Below are 19,336 nucleotides of genomic sequence, written 5' to 3'. Positions count from 1 at the left end.
TATATAAGAAAAAGAGACCAATGTACCTTTGCAGATGCCTTTGACTTGTTTTACAGAGTGATACTGTGCTGTGCTCTACAAAGTTCTATAATCTATACATCTGCTTCTCATTATTATTATAACTTTTGTTTAGTATATTATCTTCCCAAAGCTATTGTTTGATTTGCCTTTCAGCAAGGGAGACTTCACCTTTCTGAAGTTTCTTTTTCATTTTTTTACTAGGTTTCTGTTCTAATGCAACCCATTATTTTCAAAGGCTTTCAACAACAGAATATCATTGTGCTCAGAGCAGATGTCTGAACTGATCAGGAAAATTATTGTTGGGGTTGTGTTTGACCATTTTCAGAGACTTTGGTGGCATGGATTTATAGTATAAGAAAATCTCCAAGCTCACCTATGCCTCAGGCACTCAGCATTCACTAAGGCACTGAACCTTTTCTCCAGGTTCATCTGCTCATGTTCTCCTGTCTTTCATACAAATGCATTGTAACACATCTCTACTAAGAAGAGAATACAATAAGACAAGTTGGAGCCAGTAGTCAGAGTGATGAGATTATTTTGAACTGCCTTTAAAGTTTCTTGTGTTAATGACTGGCAAATAGTTAGGACCTCTTAAAAGCCTGGCTCCAATACAGTGTAATGGCAGCTGTGAAACATAATTTCCCAAATAAGCTCTTACAATAGAGGACTCAGATATACAGAGTTCACCTATCTTTGCTTCTGAAAGCCCAAAGAACGTCCCAATCGTGCAAGCTTGCAGTCCCTGGTTAATTATAATCTCTGTTTATATAGCAGCCCTATCTCAAAACTCTTTTCAAACATTAAGACTCCTAGCACTTCTTTTGTGTAGGCATTATTATCCCTGTCATTATCATTATCTCATCTTCCATTTTATAGGTGGTAAATGAGCAAAATCACACTGTGAGTCAGTAGCTGAATTGGGAATAGAATATTGTAGTCCTGACTTTGTCCCTTGCTTTAATTACTCACTAACATGATTGTAATTTGTGGGTTGAAGTGATTTTGTTCAGTGTAAGATCTCAGCAAAGATTTTGTTTGTATGGCTTTCATGCTGATATTTTTCAGCTGTTGGTCTCGGTTTAAGTAGATAATAAGAGATGCTGTCATCTTCCAATTAAATACCTATCAATAAATTTTAATATTATACAATTTGAATAACAGACTGGAACAGCTCAAATGAAGCTTAGTCTATTGAGCAATGAAGTATTTAGGTATTGATGTTCTGTCCTAATCTAGTCATAGTAAAAACCATGATGGAAATCTATGGAGAAATGTACTTTTGTAAAGTGACTGGGTTTTAAACGACAGTTGTTATTAATTAGTCTTTTCTTTTAATGTGAAAATACCATATGCAATTACTAAATTAAGTTAAAGCCACTTGTCTATTTTTTTTTTTTAGTCAGAACATTTTAGTTGGTATAAAATACACAAATGTGTTCAGTTGAAACTAGACAGTTAACCTTATTTTTTTCCTTTTTCAGAACTGTTTTAATCTGGAAAGGCAATCTAATCATTGCATTGGCTCAAACAATAGCTTAGCTTCAAAACATCCCACTGACAGCACCCCACTCCTTTGTTTCTCTGTCATCAAATGTCGTAAAAAAGAGAATAAAAAATTAAATATTTTTACGAGTGGTTACTCAGAAGACCATAAGGTGCAGTCCTGAGAGAAACTGAAGATGCTCTGAGAAGTGAAAGCATGGTCCTCCCATAAGAGAAGTGTAAGACCCTCAATATTACAACATGATTGTTTAGAAATAGTGGATTGCCCTTTTTCTTCCTTGTTCATTATTCTTTTCCTCTTTCTCCTCCTTCTTCTTTTAAATAACAGGATATCTTTGTCATTCCTTTAACTACACTGTAAAAATCTTATCCTGTCAGTGGTCTGCTTGCCTACAGGTGCAAAACTTGGTTTTGGTGAATTATCATAGAAATACTTACTGCCTTAAAGGTATATCTTTCCCAGGGAATAGATCCCTCAAATAAAAGTACAAAGCCCACTTTGCTCCCTTCTACTTGTCCCAATTATGGAACAAAAAATGCTTGTTGGTTTCAACAAACAAGATCTCTTGCAAGGTGATTTGAATGCTGTATTTTGTGGATGCAGCAGTCATGTACACAACAGTCTTTATACAACTGACAATCATGGAGAAGAGAACCTAGGTGAGCAATTTGTTTCACAGTTTTCTGTACTAACAGGGTTACAATTCCCTGCATTTGTTCTGCGCTATGTCGGCACTTTACACTCTGATCTTTTATTAATTCTTCTTTAATGACCTGTTCATTTGCTCATAAACCAGATCTCCATGTCTCCCAATCACTTTATTAGACAAGTTACAGCCTTTCCCTTCCCTTCCCTTCCCTTCCCTTCCCTTCCCTTCCCTTCCCTTCCCTTCCCTTCCCTTCCCTTCCCTTCCTTCCTTCCCTTCCTCCCTTCCCTTTCCCTTCCCTTTCCCTTCCCTTCCCTTCCCTTCCCTTCCCTTCCCTTCCCTTCCCTTCCCAGGACTTCACATAATACAGCTTTTCATCCCATCTCAGCTGTGTCTCTACATTTCCCCTTATTAGGAGGACATCCCATTCTCCTGGTGCCTGTTCCTGAGAGTTTATGCCCTTTAAAACACACTTTGTGGCAAATGTCCTCTTCCTCAAACTTGTGGAGTAAATATGACACATAGGATTGATAGTGGAAGATGATACCTGCCTAACTGAGAAATACTATAACATTTCTCTGTTTTTTCTTGCTATCACAGTTTATGGGATTTTCAAATGTGCATTCTTATAAGAATTATTACATATTTCTCTAACTAGAGCAGCTGAAACCACATATAGCACTATGCCTGCATAGGCCTGTGACTGAAATGACAAATGATATTTTTATGTTGTATAATTTTCAGTTATGCAATTTCAATTTCTTGAAATCTCTCTTCTCACTTATACGTTACTCCTCAAATAATAGCTATTTATGATTGTCACTTCTATGCTGTGCCTCCTATGTTCCACCTGCACTTCTTAGTTCTACAAAACACATTCTCCTATAAAAACGTTAATTTTTGCCAGATTTCCCCCACCCTGTAAATTCAGCCTTCTCTGTTCTGTCAACTCAGTTTTCCCTTTGCTTTCCAAGCTTTTCCTCTGTACACTGATGCTTCTCCAGTGTGACCCACAAAGGTGGTGAGAGGTAGATTAGCTAAGCTTTGGTCCTGGGCTCCTCAAGGCAAGGAAAAATATTTGCAACATAGCAATTATTTAGAGACCTGATTTTAACTGCTGAAGTGTGAAGGTCAGAAGAAGTAGGAAACAGGATTCCTTGGCGTAGTCTTACCTAAGCACACAAAGAAAAGTTATGGTTTCAATACTTTCTTGGAGTACAAAACAGCTAATCAGCCTCCTGCTATCATGCAAGGACATTACTACATCCAAACATGTTCCTGTAGAGCTTTAAAAAAACTGGTCAACTTTGTTGAGTGTTTATTGCATTGATATTTTCTCCTTATTTCCAGATGCTCCAGTTGGCTTTATTTTATTTTGGAGAGAGTTTTATGTTCTCTCAGAGCACCTCTTGATTAAAATCAGATCATTCAGTTGCTTTCCCAATGTGTTTCCAGTCTAATTTCAGACTTGACATGGCAAAGAGTATAATAAAACTTAGCAGAAAGATACAGAGAGAAAACCGAAGAGCCCAGTAATAAAAGATTACATGGTTCTCCAGCAGAGTCTAATAAACACAGTGGTGAAGGAAGCAAGTTTAAAATGAAATCTCAGTAAACAACTGCTTTCTTGCTGATTACCACTGGTAAAATAAGCACTTCTGAAACAATGCTATTTTTGTACAAAAGGATTATTCACAAGCACATTGTGCATGACAGCAGGTAAATGCCAGGAACAATGGAGGGAAAACCTTGAGCTCATCTGTGTGTCAGAGCCTTTTCTGTTTCACAAGATGATCAGAGATGGGGGCTCCTGCCATGGGAGAGGCACTTGCAGCTTGGGCAGCTCCGTTTGACACACGGGTTTTTGGGAAGGAAGGAAAGAAGCCCCTGTGAGGGGCTGCTGCTGCAAGGTGCTCCATCCAATCCAACAGGCAGTTAATGACACACTTAATTTTACCCTTCCCATGAGCAGGTGCTTGTATCCTGGGCTGGATTTGACTACAGGGCACAGCACCTCATAGAATAGGACTTTCACATATCTGGTCCCAGTTTAGAAGGTATGGGCATGAAGAAATTTTGTCCTTATGAAGTTTTGGGATGATACTCTAAAAAAAAAAATTAATATTCTCACTCCTCACCTCAAACTACAGCCTCAGAAAAAAAAAAAAAGCTGAAGTGCTACAAAGCTAGTAAAAATTAATTTTGTTTTAAAATAAAATTTCTAAACTTAATTCAAAATTCTGTTAGAGAAGTGGTTAAAATCCTGGCCACAAGCAAGGTGAAAGAAAAATTGAAAGAACAAGGCTATCCACAAAGACATTCAGCTGTGCAACAATGCAAGAAAATGCAAGAAAAATGCATTTCCAGCAGCTGGTATCAAGATTTTTTTACTATTGCAATAGTTGAAAAGTGGGGATAAAACCAAGATCCCTTGAATGTTCAGGGGCCAGGAGATGATAACAGCAGAACAGAATAATCATGAGTGCTGCTAACTTCCCTCATCACACAGTAGTTGACCAAAAAAAAATTATATATATATATATATATGGCCCTGGGCAAAATTTGAGCTATGTGACTTGCTGATGAACAGCACAGTGAGCTGGAGTTGACTGAGGATGGTTTTTTTTCTAGTAGAGCTAGAGGTAAATGGCCCAGCTTTCTTAGATTTCCTCCCTGGAACCAAGCCAGGATATTATGGGGAGAGGGAGGGTTGTTATGTGCATGGAATGAACAAGAAAAATCTCCTGTCTCAGGCTGAGACATGCTGCCTGGAGCTGAAAATCCCAGATTCAATCCCTTCACTCCCAGCCTTCTGTCTGCAGAGAGCAGCTGCCAGGCTGTTACCCTGTGTCCCTTTTGTAGTGTTGCTGTTCCACACTCTGTACATTTACAGATGGATCACATGAACATTGGTGAGGACTGCTCTGCCTTTGGCCCATGGGATGACCTGCTACAGTTAGTTGATGTTTCACCGACCACTAGCCATGCTCTCTATTTAAAAATATACTCAAAGTCTGCTCCTCCAAATTCCCTGAAAACTCTGTAAACTATTAAGAAAAGCAAAAATATTAAATGTGGAAGGTCATTACTCTGACCCTGCTGTTCTAAAATTATTGGCTAATGAATAAAGTAAACTTTATGAAATTTTTAGTGCATAGTTACAGTTAAAATATTGTCCTTCTTTCCTCCCTTTGCAATAAATTTACTCAGATCCACTTTGCATTAGTAGATGTACGCATATGCAGCTTTAGAATTCTGATGTTATAATTAGAACTGTGCATTTGGTCAGGCAAGCTCAAGGTTGTCTACTTATTTCTTCATAGTCTGGATCTATGTTCTACTCCTAGAACCATTTAACACCCAGTTGAATTCTGCAAAAGCCCAGTAACCTTCCTCAGTCGGCATCACATGCATCCTTTTTTTTTCTTTTTTTAAATTCTCACCATCACATGTGGGAGGTTTCTTCTTTACCAGAACAAGAAAAGAATATTTTTCAAAAGTAAGAATAGAAAATGAATATGGAAAATTGTCCTTAAACTTCATAAAGAATCGTCTCCTGAAACTGAAAAAATTGTGAGTCCATACCACCCAGACTATCGTATTCTAAGAGGTGTGGGGGAAAGAAAGAAAAAGAATATCTGCTTCTGATCTGGGTAGACTGGGAAGCAGAATTGTCAGCCAAAGTAAAACTATTCCAGCTCAGAATCTCTGAAGGACACCTCTAGTATCCTTGCAGGACCTTAACTGACCTACCAGTGCATATGAAACAAAAACTTTATTTTATTTCGGCGGTAAAATCCATTCTATCTACAGTCCTATGTTTTCAAACCATGTTTAAATCACTGGGTTTCACCTATTGTAGTGGGAGTATGTAAAGTCCTGGAAGACTTCCACACAGATGGCCTTAATCCCATGGGGAGATAGCAGATTATTGCCAGGGTTATTGGCATTCATGGAGTGCTCGGTCTGGCAGGCAAATGATGACATCAATCTTGGTGAAAAAGGGATCATGCATTATTCTACATGCAATCAAGTGCTAAATTTAAACACTGGTGGGACAATAAATTTTTTTGCAAGAAGGGTCATTAATAGGCAAGGGCCTGAACCATCAAACCTCTACTTACATGAACAGCCTCTGCTCACAGAGGTTATCTCATTAGGCAACTGCCTTACTGAAAAAAGGGCCTTGTAATACAGGGATTGAGGAATTACTATCTGCAAGAACAACTTTTCTAATTATAGACTAAAAAAATTTCATGTATGAAAGTCCATTTGTGGGATTTAGAAGTATGTATGCTGTCTGCTTCTGAACAATGGGAATCAAGAGAAAACTGGGAGTTATCAAGGTTCTAATGAGTACAAACCTTGTTGTAAAATTCAAAATCTATCCTCTTAATATAATGTCCTCTATCACACAGTGGCCAATCCTGTTTGAGCCAGAAACCTAATCCCCATAAATGTCATACTGTTTATAAGGTATGCTTGAATTCACTATAACTAATGACCAATTTATTCTTGAAAGAGGGCACTCTTGAAGATATTGTGCCCTTTATTTTCATGCCAGATAAAGTAAGGGTTTTTCATGACTGCATCATCTATATTTTTTATTTATATATTTAAATATAATTATAATAGTTAATAAGAGCAAAGGACTAATGCACAATAACAACACAGATTTTTTCCCCCCTAATTTCTGAAACTTTCTGTACTCTGCTCATGGGTATTCCATTTGGTTGGCTCACAGCCAATGTAAACCAGAATATCAAGGTATGTGTTATTTCCCTTTTAGTTTACAATGTTTCTCTTCTGACTCTCTTGTTAAAAACTGTAAAATTAGTTGCCAGAAGGAGCAAGAACAATCTCTGCTTTTCATTCATTTTATCTAAAGCAGAAATATTGCAAAATTGTACATGAACACACAGAGAAGGGGCTGGGACAGTAGGGAAGGAGTTAAACATTTGCTGAGGTCTATACTACTGTCCCCTCCCTGAATCCATTTTTCACTCTCTACAGTTTAGGAAAAACCTTGGAATAATTATGATACTAATACACAAGACATATTTTCACCATTTTCTAATCCTAAGAGCAAGGTATAATGTGAATAATTGAAGGCAATGGACAACAGGTAAAATTAATACATAAAGGATTTTAAATTTATTTAAGGTAATTTAACTTGCAGTAGCTTTGTATTGCCTCTCCCGACATGTAAACGCTGAAGACATAGTCATATATTCTAGTGCAATAAATAAGTAGTCCTAGCTATTCACTTTTGCAATAAACACATCTCAAGTTAGTAAATTCTTGGTTTTGAACTTTATCCAATCCCCAATTTGGTTATTTCTGCCATAAACAGGGCTAACATTCTAAGGTATCTGCGTACCTTTATTATATCTCCTGTTTTCTGTGCAAAAGGCCATTCTTATGGTGTTGTTTGGGTTTTTAAAAATGAATTATTTCTAATCATCTAGCAACTTCTAATCAGCAGTCTCAGATCAACTGCTGCACCTTAACTGAGGTTAACACACTTGCACATGCTTTTGGGATTAAATGCTATCCTTTTCCCACTTTCACTTTAGGCTAAAGGATTCAGTGGAGCCTGGTCAGGGAGCACAGCACCACTGCTCTATACTTTGGTTGCTTCTGTGTGGGATCAAAGCGTTCTCCAGAGGCACAGGCCATGATGAGTGGTCCCCATGCCCCTCACCCTGTTTTGCAGCCCTCCATTCAGCTGCAGCTTTGCAAAGAATAGTGGGAAGAAAGAGGGAATAGCCTGAGGATTGATGTGCTGTTTTACCCTGTGGTGGTTGTTTTCTCCTCTAAGGCAGCAAGTACAGAGCACTGATTAATGCAGACCTCAGACGAGCACATTGGAGGAAGGCAAGGAGGAAGGAAAAAAGTGCAGACAGAAAGCCAGTGAGGTTATGGATGTGTGTGTGTGAGGGGTTGGACACGAGTGCAAGGAATGCTGGGCTGAGAATCATAGAATCACACAATAATTTGAGTTGGAAGGGACTTTTAACACTCATTGAGTCCAACCCCACTGCATGAGGAGGGGAGTTTTAGCAATGGCACCAGCTGTGCACCTGAGGGAGCTGAGTGAGACAAGCAGTGCGCAAAGGCTTGTCTCTCAGTACTGGACTGAATGTCTTTCCTCTCTGTGCAGCACCCCCCTCCAGCATCAAGCTGTACTATTCTGGGGAGGGGAAGGAGTAATGGAAACTCCTATTCCTCTGGTTTTGGAGGAACCATTAAGTTGGGGTCCCTTTACAAATCATTGGGACTATCCCAACCATCTTGAATGTAGTTCATTCTGTGTGGTGTAAATATTTCTCCAGAACAATCACAGAGTTAATAGTGCCTGGCCAAATTTCACAAGCTGTGGTGCATTCACTTATCAGAGACAAAAGACAGTACAAAAGAAATCTGCCTTGAAGCAGCAAAGTGCTTAAATGCTCAGCTAGCCAGCTTCTGTCCACCCCAGTGGAAGGTTCTGGGCTATCAGGGTCAGCAGATCTAACGTATCTTTGTTCTTCACTGAAGATTTTTCCAACTCATGTCACAGCTTACCCTGTACAGATTTTCCTTCAGGCTTTTTAGCCACTAGAAAGGATGGATATTTTCTGTTTCTCCTTATAGTGCTGTAACTTACACCAGAGCTTTATAGCAGCTCTCCTTCCAGCACATGGGGTTAGTCTAGAGCACACAACATGGAAGCTCCTGTCCATCAGATCTTGTCCCATGTTGCCAGACACTACCACATCAGTTTGTTCCTTTTGGAAATGTGAAGAGCTCCATCCTAATGGTAATTATTTTTTCTGCCCTGTTAGGACTTCTGAAAGAGCTTTTCAAATAACAGATTTTCTTATGTTTAGAAATCATCCCATTTTTGGCTTAACTGCATTAACGGGCAGCCCAAACCTGTTTGTTCTTGACTAAAGCGCCTGCGATGCACTTAGCCTTGGTAAGGCAAGTTTTCACACACATTCCCACCAGGAGTCCCTGGCACAGCTTCGCTCCCAGAGATTGACAAGAGCCTCCCTGAGCCAGGACTGGTGCGGAGGAACGGGGTGTTGGTACGGGCGGGGGCTCGGCACCGGCTGCGGCGCGGGACTAGCGGCCGGGCACACGGCATCGCGGGCTGAAGGCGCCGGGGGTGCCTCGGTGCGGGCGCTCTGGCCGCGGCACGTCTGCGTGGCTGGGGCCGGGGCGGCGGGGCTGGCTGCAGTCGGTGCCGCTGGCACTCGTACGTCCGGCTGGTGTGGGGACGGGGCGGCGGGCCGCGCTCAGGGCGGCGGCGGAGGTGGGCAGGGAGGGCGGGGGTTGCGCAGCTGCGGGCCGGGGCCGCGGGGTGCGGCGGCGGTGGCGGGCCGGGGCCGCGGGGTGCGGCGGGCCGGGCCCGCGGGCGGTGCCGCCGCCGTGAGGGGCCGTGCGGGGCGGCGGCCGGCGGGCCGGGCCCTGACGTCAGCGGCCGGGGCGGCTGCGGCTGCGGGCGGCGCTCCCCGAAGCGGCGGTGCCTCCGCTCCTGCGCTCACTCCGCGCTGCCGCAGCCCCCAGCGCCCGCGGCTCCCTCGCCGCGCAGGTAAGGCGGGCTCCGGGGCGGGCGGCGGCTCCGGCACGGTGGGGCAGCACCCGCTCGGCTCCGGCAGCCGCCGCGGCGCGGGGCTCTGGCACCCGGCCGCCGCTCCCTCGCTGCCTTTCCCGCCGCAACTAGTTGGGGGAGCGGCCGGGCGGTGCTGCCCGCGGTGCCGAGGATCGGCGCGGTCGGAGCGGCGGCGCGGTGCCCCGTCCCGGCAGGGAGCCGGGGCCGCTCGGAGCGGGGCGCGGGGCGGAGGCTGCCGCAGCCGGGTCTGGGGCGGGGGAGCTGCGCAGGGTGGGTGCCTCGGGGCGCTGATGTGTCCGGCTCCCCTTGCAGGCTGCTCGGGCACTTCAGAGCGAGCGAGAGGCTGAGCCGGCAGCATCCCGGGCATTTCCAGCAAGCGCCCGCCAGCAGCCCGACACCCGACTGAAATTTAGACGTCTTCGGAGTGGGGAGGAAGATCCTCATCTTCCGTAGCCTCCTCAATGAGTGCCAAGCTCTCCAAAGAGTTGAGGCTGTCGCTGCCGCCTTGTCTTCTGAACAGGACATCTGCCACCTTAAATACCAGCAGCACCTGCATCACGCAAGTGGGTCAACTCTTTCAGTCCTTCTCATCCACCCTGGTTTTAATTGTCCTGGTCACCCTCATCTTCTGCCTGATCCTCCTCTCCCTCACCACCTTCCACATCCACAAGAGGAAGATGAAGAAGCGGAAAATGCAAAAGGCTCAGGAGGAGTATGAACGGGACCACTGTGCCCGCAGCAGCAGTAGCAGCAGCCAGCACCCTGGGACAGTGGTGCAGGGAGAGGTGCCCCAAGCAAGAGACAGCCGACTGGGAAGACCCCCCCAGGACTCGGAGATCCAGCGCTCCTCTCCCTCGGCAGCCCCCAGCTCTCAGCAAGCACAGGCTTGTTTGGACACAGCTGGCGTGGGGCTCCTGCAGACGGTGATTTTGTCATGATGGTTTGGGGGAGACCTCGCGAACCTCTGATTGATGTTTGTAAATATCTGAGTGATTACTCTAGTCCCTGAAGAAGAAGAAAACATTGCTAATTCAGACAAATGAACAAGCCCATGATCCAAGCGCATGACAGATCACATTGCGTTTCTCATTGACTGTGTGAGGAAAGGATGCATCTTTTTACTGGAGAAGGAGCTGCACACAGCTACTCAATATCAAGTCATCCACCTGCACAAGAGGGTCAGGGGTAGGGGGTCCCTTTTCTCTGGACATTATTACCCCAAGTACAGGGATAATTGGGTTTCCCGCTGCACTTGGGATTCCCACTGCGCCCTGTGTCATTGTTACATGGTGTGGGTTGGGGTGTGGGGGGAGAGGCAGGTCTGGTGGGTGCCTTTGGGACCCTTCTGTCAGAGCAGACTGATGGTACACTGTGGTCTCTCCTTTTGTGCTGGGATCTATGCCCCTGTCCCACCCCTCTCACTCCTTTCCAGAACTGGATATTGCTTCATGTAGTGGCCACCCCTAGTTGGGCTTAACTGCAAGCACCCTCCGACCCCACGGCCCTGTGCCCCCAGCTGCAGTACTGAGTGACCCACTCACAATCTGGAGGATGGAGTCAGATGTCTCCATAGAGTGGTGCCTGAGCTTTCCACTCCCATCAGCTCCCTTCATCTTGAAAAGCATCCCCTTCCCCATGCCATGACCCGTGAAACCCAAACCCTGGACTGTTCTGTGTGGGAGGGAGGGGTAAGGTGCAGTAACTTGCCTGTGCCCTCCCGGGGGAGGTTGTCTTTGTACCTCCTGTTGGTCCTGAAGCAATCCAGTTCTGCACCAGGCACCCTGCACTGAATGCCTGCGTTTACAGCTTTGTCTCCCAGCAAGGAATCCTGCAGCAGTACAGATCTTGCTTCTAGTTTTTTAGGCTGATGTGTATTTTCAACCCTCCTAATCTTGTTGACAATTAGCGACAGACAACACTTAATTTTATCGTATGTCCTCTCTTGGGAAACAAATAATGCAGTTGAAAACATCCACTCCCAGACCTTGGCAGATATTTATTTTTGAAGTGGCTGCTGTGAAGTGGTGTAGTTTATCCCTAGCAAGCATAGAGAGTTTTGTTGTCTCTGGCTGGCGGGTGTGAGTGGCTGCTGGTGCTGTGTGTGTTGGAGGATGCAGTGTGGTTTACAGAAAATGCGTCTTTGCTTAGTGATCAAATCAATGACCATTACTTGGAGGTGCCTTAACAGCATGCCGGATCCAAACTTTGTAACATATAGTGTGATATGGTAGCAGAGGCAGCCCTCTACTGTGCATACTAACATCTAAAAATTGCAGCAGGGAAAAAGTGATCCCAAGGGATTTATTCTTTTTTTTTCTTTCTGTTCCATCATTTAAAGTGATTTGAGGATATAGTAATAGCCCACAGTTTTTAATATTCTCTATTCTTTGTATTTCTCTTCTGACATGCTCTGTCTGCCAGGGTGTCTGACTGAAAAAATCCCAGACACATAGACCAGGAGGTCTGGAGCTGTAATCTGTGGGTGAATGTCCTTAACCAGTTTAAAACTGGGAAAGAAAATGGCAAAAGTCCTCCATACTCCTGTAATACCCCCAAAATGCAGACATTTCAGGGCAGTATTTCTGTCACCCAGTTTTCTCGCTTCCTAATCTTTCCTGGTGTGACGGGAAATTGCTGTTAAGTTTGGATCCGTGTCTCCATCGCTGTAGGGAAGAGCTGTACCAGGGAGCCCAAGGAGCCGCTCCGCCTGCTGAGGTTGGTGTGGAGAGCTGCCGTGTGTGCCACTGAGCCAGGGGTGTTTGCGGCTGGCTCTTGCTGATAATGGCTACTTCGTTGTTGCTGGGCAAGGAAATTGGCTTTGTTTTGTTTCCCCCTAATAAAGGATGCATGAACTCTTGTGTTTAACCTCCTTATGCAACTGCGGCACAGTATTGCACCGCAGGGAATAGATTTAGGACAATGAGGAGTGTTCAGTGAGTTCTAATGGAGCTTTCTGACCGTTGATCTCCACTAAACAGAGAGGTATTACTTTTCCCTTTATTTTGTGCCTTTAAACCACCCCCCGCCCCATCCCAAACCAACAGTGTATAATTTCGAGTTTTATAAAAGCAATAAGATGTTCCAAGTCACTCCAGTGCGTTTCTGGTTGATGATTCCACTTCTTTAGTGTCTGAAGTCAGATACTCTTCCTTCTGCCTTATGCACTCAAGGCATGCAATAATTCCCCAGAAGTGTACTGCTTGTCACATCTCATTGCAGTTATAAAATTGCCCTATTTTTGAAAAAAAAAAGAAGGATGGAGAGATAGATATATATATCTTTATATATATATTATGGATATACAGGTATATGTATTATTTATATAACCTCATGCCACTGAAAGTAGTTGCGGAAGTGTGACTAGAGTTAAAATATTATCATGTAAAACTCTATCCTTTGTTAATTAGCTTTGATTTAATATTTTAATATCTCTGTATTTATGTAAATCTGTGTAAATTATATGGTCTATTAGTAAAATTTCATACTGACTTTAATTTTTGCAGAACTGTGAGCTTCTTGTGGTGTCATCTAAGGTTTTTTATTTCTAAAGTTAAATTAGACAAGATATGAGAAGTTGTAAATTCCTATTATCACACAGAATTACTGCAATGAGGTTCATGCATATTCCCAGTACACAGCCCTATCTTGAGGTATAGCCAGCTTATGAGGTTTAATTGAACGGTCTCAGGAGATCTAGCTGATACAAGCAGGACACGTAGGTTTTCATTTTCATGAAACAATAAGCAATCTAGGGAATAGATGTGGATTTTTAAAACAGAGTTTATGCTTGGAGGTTCTGTCAAATCAATTGCTTCAAAACCCTACAGCTACAGCTAAACTTCTGCACTTAGCATTCAGTATTAATAAGGCTGATGCTTCTTTCCCCTCCTACTTAAACTAGAAAAGAGTAGAAAATTGTTCATATTTCTAAAGCATACATTTTCAGCTAAATGTGAAACTGCCCAAAGGGTTTTGAATATACATATTTTATGCAAGTGTAATATCTATGTATCTGTATCCATATATTTAAATATTTTTGTGTAACCTTTTCTACGATATTTGATAGAGATGCTGGGTAAATGCTTGTACCTTTCTCGAACACGAGGAAGGATTTTTACCCTCTCGATGCGGACGTTCTTTTTCCTGTGAATTTGCACTGGTTTCGACGAGTGACAATGATGACTGGGCAGCTGAGTGCTGACTGATGGAAGCACAGACTGTCTTCGCTCTGTTAGGGGGCAAATCCCGCAGCTGGATTTTCCTGGTTCTGAATTGGAGCTGGTTGGCCACTAGCATCCCGCATGTGTTAGAATAAGAAGAGCTGTGGGGCTCAATAGTTCCTGTCCAGTTCCGCTGTTGTTCCCTGGAAGAAGCGCGACAGCAGTGACTCCTTTTGTAGAGCCTAGTGAGAACAGAGCTGATGAGCAACGTGATGGGACTGCATTGGAGCATCAGCGATGCCTCGTGCTGCACTCCTGTCCTCAGAGCCTGCTGCTGCCTGGGGATTCATCCAGCTCCCGCTGGCATCAGCAGGAGTGGCTTGTGCTGACTGCTGAGGGACTGGGATCCCATCTGGAGCCCACACGGAGGGTGACAGCTCTCCACATCGCCACTGCTGACCCTGCTCTGCTCCTGAGCAGTCTGCACAGCATGGAAACCACTGCCTCCCTCGAGGGCTGGGTGCTTCAGCCTGGTGGCACTGGGGAACCTGCTCTGCTCCTGTTAGCTCTGCTTCTGTGGACCGAGGCGCTTCGGTTCCTACGTGGATCACGGACAGGGAATGTCATTTCATTCAAATATATCATTCCGGCATTTCTTTCTTTGGGGGTTTGTCTACTGCAAATGTAGCTTCAGATAAAATTTGCCGGGCTCTCCATCCAGACATGTTTTAACTTTTGATACATCTCTCTCAGATGTATATCTGTAAGTTTATAGATATATATCTCAAAGGAAATGCTGGACAGAAAGCAAAGAACAGAGACTTCACGTTACTGACAAAACTGTCCTATGACAAAAAAAAAGCTTTTTTTTTATTTTAAAATTTATTTTAGAGGCTGCATCTTTAATGTAAATAGCAGGTTACTCTGTGATTAATGTTTTCCATAGCATTTCTGAGTAATTGCTATCTTGTTTCTGGAAAGCTGTATCCAGTGTTATGAAGCAACTGTCCTTTTTTTCTTCTGTTGTTATGAATATGAGTGCAACTTTAATATAGGGAGGAAAAAAGAACAGGATTTGACTCTTTATACAGGACTGAATTATTTTAAATCCAGTTATAGAATTTGGTTGATTTTTTTCCTTTCTTGTGGTTATTCTCTCTGCACGTTCATGTTTTCTATGGGTACTTGAAACCCTACATTTTAATAAGTATGCAAGATATGAAGGGAACCAAGACAAATTATGTAGGAAATATTCTTTTTCCTCTTTCGTGTAAATAGCAAAATTTATAATGACTTAGATACTGTTTCATTACATTTCTCATCTCTGTAGAATTTGGCATGACACATATACAAACCTTTAATAGCACTTTCATTTATGTTAAAAGTTAGTACTACTTTTATCCAGGATTGACTTATTCATCTCTTTCAGGTATCCAACATTTTTTCCCCTAAGCCAAGTTTTCCATCTGATTGCAAAATAAATTTCTAGTAGAACAGAGCCTCCTTCTAGTTTTAGTCTTTTACATCTAGGTCTCTGGTCTGAATCCAGCCGAGCTCATTAGTGTAGAAAATGTGTTACGATCTTACAAGAACTGGATGGTGTACAAGCCTTGAAGAGAGAGGTGACTTGCAAGCAACTGGTGAAATGCCTGGCAATGGAAATAGTTGGCTTTCCTGTGTGGGATTGTGGAAGGGAAGCCTCCCCTTCCACTGGATGGACCTGGGTGAAGGGCAACCCATTCCCGCCACAGCAGAGACAAGTATCGATGTCCTTGCTGATCCTGTTGCTCTGAAATGTCATTTTCTATATGACACTAGATCTTATTTCTGTAAATTATGTGTAGTGTATTTCTTATTCAAGTCAATGAGGTTTTCATTGCTTCATCAGTACTATATGTTCTCTGTGGATAATTAGAAGAATTAATTTTCCAACCCTTTTAACCTAATACCTCTACAAGCATCAATTTTGTATGAGTTAGGAAATAAATAAATATTTGGATCAGAACCCTGTCAGTAAAGATTGCCTTTATTTATATAATCCAGTGTTCCAGTTGGCTTTCCTTTGTTGTTTTCTTCCTTGAAATGGAGCAATATAATCTGTTCATTATCTTACTTTTCTAAGAGGACAAGGACTTTAAAGCAAATGCAGCAAAATACATAACATAAACAGGAAAAATTTTGACATTGTATAGCAGAATGAAATCATGTCGACTTTTTGTTGCTGTTTCACAGTAATTCTTTGACCTCTCTTTCTCATACCACCTCCAATCAAGGAAAATTTTAATCTAAAATCTTAGAAAGAACTTCCATAAAACACATGCTTTGGTTTTATTGTTTTACCTTTCCTTACTACATGGTTCAGTGACCAGGTACAGGTTAAAACTTTTCAAATGGTATCCCAGGGGATTTTGAGTGCTGTAAACAAGGGGCCAGTATAATAGGTTCTAAGGTGAAAATATTAGCTCTATAATACAGTAGAAGCAGGAAGGGCTGTGGGGTGAATTTGGGATTCTAAAGGAGTGCCTTAATTTTGTTCCTGGCTCTGTCACTCACATTGTGAGGCTCTCGGCTTCCAAGCTCTTTATATAATAATGTAACTAATCTATTAAACAGAGTTGGAGCCTGCAAATACACAGCCCCGAAATGAATAAATTGAGCATCATCTACATAAAAGAATACTCAGAGCATAATACAAATTAGAAGAGTCTTTATGCTGTAATCACCTGGCTTGGATTGTTCAAGTGCTTACACTTGGCAGCGAGATGCAAGTGGCACACTGCGCAGCTGGGGGACGGATGGCTGGGCAAGATGCTCCAACAGGCACACCGAGAGGCTCCATTTAATTTTTAATTTGAAGTGGAATACGTATTATGGAAGAGAGCCAAGAAAACTAATGTTTATTTTACCGTTTCATCACACATGGCACTTCTTTTCTCAGTGCAGAAAGCAGCCTTGTATGGTTTTAAACAGAGTGCTGACTAAGGTAACAGGAATATAGGAAAAGATAATTCTTGGGAGTGAACCCATCACTAATGGAATTCATGGCACAACCTCCTCGAATACAGTAGGGCCTCAACTATGCCCAAGAAAATACCAGATCTCAGTCTCTGCTGGCTGTCTGTCCCTTGCCAGTGCCCCCAGACTCTTGACTTAGTATTTCTAGGTCACATGGATTTCTCCTGTTTTTTCACTCACCATCCATACAGTGAAGGATCACATGGGATTACCTACATGTGACATGCTTTTGCTCACTTTTCTTTTGCTTTTGTTGCCTTCTGCTCTCTGACTTTCCACTAGAGAGCCTGTCTGTCTGCCCTTTCCACTAGGGATAGGCTGTGTTGGCCAGCTTGTGCCTTCCTCCTAATGGGTAATCTCAGCCTATGTCTGACATTAGGAAGTTCTTCACTGTAAGTCATCAGCTGGTTTGATTTCTGCAAAGATGCTGTAGGACTTTGCTGTCATCTTGGTCCAGCTTGTCACACATTTGGATTGCCCACAGCCCAACCACTCTGCAGCAAGACACAAGTTTTTGAGAAAGTGCTAGACTTCAAAATAGCCTGAGAAATACCAGAACAATTCCCAGCATAGTCTACTGGCATTGGAACAGCATCACATTTCCTGATTAAGCTGCCAACCCAATACCACAGGCTGGAACTGCTGAGAAATCATCATCCTTTTATATCTATATTTTCTATCTTTCTATCATTTACAGGAACACTACTGTAAGGAAAAGCATCAGTTACTGTAGAAAGGAGACAAAATAAGGGAGAGGATATCATTATGGGTATTAATATATAAACATATGTAAAACCTGTGAGAGACAAGATCAACTGAATGTCTAGTAATGGCTAGCCAGTCACTCCACATTTTCTTCATTTAAATCAGATTATCACAATCCATCCTATTACATGTGGTCTTGAATGCTTTTAGATACATCCTTTTACTTTGCTGCTGTCAGTGAGCCCATACTTGTTTATGAACTCCAGTTAAACCCTTTAAAGTCTATTTGTTTTCATTACAGAAATAGAGTTTCTATTAAATCATCCTTTGAGCAGCAGTAGCATAGGGGAGCCTTCACTTCCAGCACACTTCTCAGAGCTTGTTCAATCTGATAAACATGATGTATAAAGGAGGACAACAGATGATCATAGGGGCTCACTGCAAAACTCTGTAAACCATGATTGAACCCAAACTGAAGGCAAGATGCCTATTAAATCCTCAGATGGCCACAACTTTTTACCTGTCTACAATGAAGCAAACATCTCAGCTCGAGTTATTTCAGATTTATGTACTGCTGCTGGAGCTGAGCTGACTATGAGCCATTACCTATCTGACAGAGCTTCTCTGAGGTCAGTTCTCCCTGAGATAAAGGGACGAGGATGAGCCTGGTGTAGGAGTGGAAAAGGTGGGTGATGTGTGAGACTGATGTGTTAGTGGGACTGTTTGCACAGTGCTGTAGCCATGCTGCAGGTCTAAGGGCAGATTCCTCAGCCCCTATGCTTGCAAGTGAGAAAACATAACAGCATTACACAACTCTTGGTATCAGATCTATACATCATGCCTTTTATAAGTGAAAATTTTTTACAGCTTCCAGAGAAGCTCTTGAGATTGCTGTGTTCCAATTAGGCCTCTTTTGTTTCTTTAAAAAAACAAACTTTTTGAATGTTCTGGAAAACAGAAACTCAAAATATGTCAAAATAAAGGAAGCAACAGGATGCTGTAATCCATGTGAGAGAGGTGTGCTGCTGAAAGACACCAGGCTGACAAATCTTCATGTGCTCATAGCCTGGGGACTTCACCACCAGAGAACTGGTTTCTTCTATGTTTCTTCTCTGCTGATGTGCACCAGTTGTTGCAGTGGGGGGCCAGGAGGAGGAATTCAGATTTCCTCAGGCTGATGGAGCTGCTGAACTTGTGATGGCATGAGCTGTCAGCAGGAAAATAAAGAGAAAACACTCACCTCCCATCGCAGAAGGCATGGGGAAAACACAAGTTTCAGAAAAAAAGATTTTTCTGGGTTAGAATTTGCTGGTTAGATTTGTTAAGGAATATCACCAGGATTTACTTCATGGTACCTTGGCTCAATAACATCTCAGCATGAGGAGGTTTCCATTTGCCTCCCAGTCCCCTGCCCTCTTCTACCACTCTTCCAGACCACTTCACCTTCATTAACTTTCTGCTCTGAAGCAAGTTTTGGTATAGCTGCAGGAATGTGTGTAAATGAGCTAGTGAATCACAATGCAGTAACAGCCCCTGGGTGTGCTGTGGAGGAGGCTCCCAACAGCCTGAAAAGGGTGCAGGGGCACTAAACCTTTCAGAGCAGTTGTGTGAGGAAGGGCTAATGAGACCATGTGCTTTGATCCCTGTCATGGACATCTGGGATTAAAATATTGACAGCCTTCTGT

The 19,336-nt window shown here is 42.9% G+C and overlaps 1 protein-coding gene across 3 annotated transcripts; it reads left to right on the top strand.

Moving 5' to 3' along the window:
* The first annotated feature begins 9,186 nt into the window (after positions 1 to 9,186).
* C1H11orf87 (chromosome 1 C11orf87 homolog) lies at positions 9,187 to 15,936 on the top strand. Of its 3 annotated transcripts, none has more exons than XM_064717956.1 (2): positions 9,187 to 9,244; positions 10,084 to 15,936. In XM_064717956.1, the coding sequence occupies exon 2, from the start codon at positions 10,233 to 10,235 to the stop codon at positions 10,707 to 10,709; it is 477 nt and encodes a 158-aa protein (XP_064574026.1). In that variant the 5' UTR covers positions 9,187 to 9,244; positions 10,084 to 10,232; the 3' UTR covers positions 10,710 to 15,936. The 3 variants fall into 3 exon arrangements, with proteins under 3 accessions (XP_064574026.1, XP_064574036.1, XP_064574018.1); XM_064717966.1 differs by lacking the exon at positions 9,187 to 9,244 and adding an exon at positions 9,395 to 9,414; XM_064717948.1 differs by lacking the exon at positions 9,187 to 9,244 and adding an exon at positions 9,622 to 9,750.
* Positions 15,937 to 19,336: the final 3,400 nt, after the last annotated feature.

Source organism: Zonotrichia leucophrys, chromosome 1, assembly GCF_028769735.1.
Source record: "Zonotrichia leucophrys gambelii isolate GWCS_2022_RI chromosome 1, RI_Zleu_2.0, whole genome shotgun sequence".
NCBI classification, from domain to species: Eukaryota; Metazoa; Chordata; class Aves; order Passeriformes; family Passerellidae; genus Zonotrichia; species Zonotrichia leucophrys.
Note: the sequence above shows the minus strand (reverse complement) of the source record. Positions and strands in the feature narration are given on the sequence as shown.

Coding starts and splice junctions, on each gene's coding strand:
- C1H11orf87 (XM_064717956.1), top strand. CDS start 10,233: ATGAGTGCCAAGCTCTCCAAAGAGTTGAGGCTGTCGCTGCCGCCTTGT.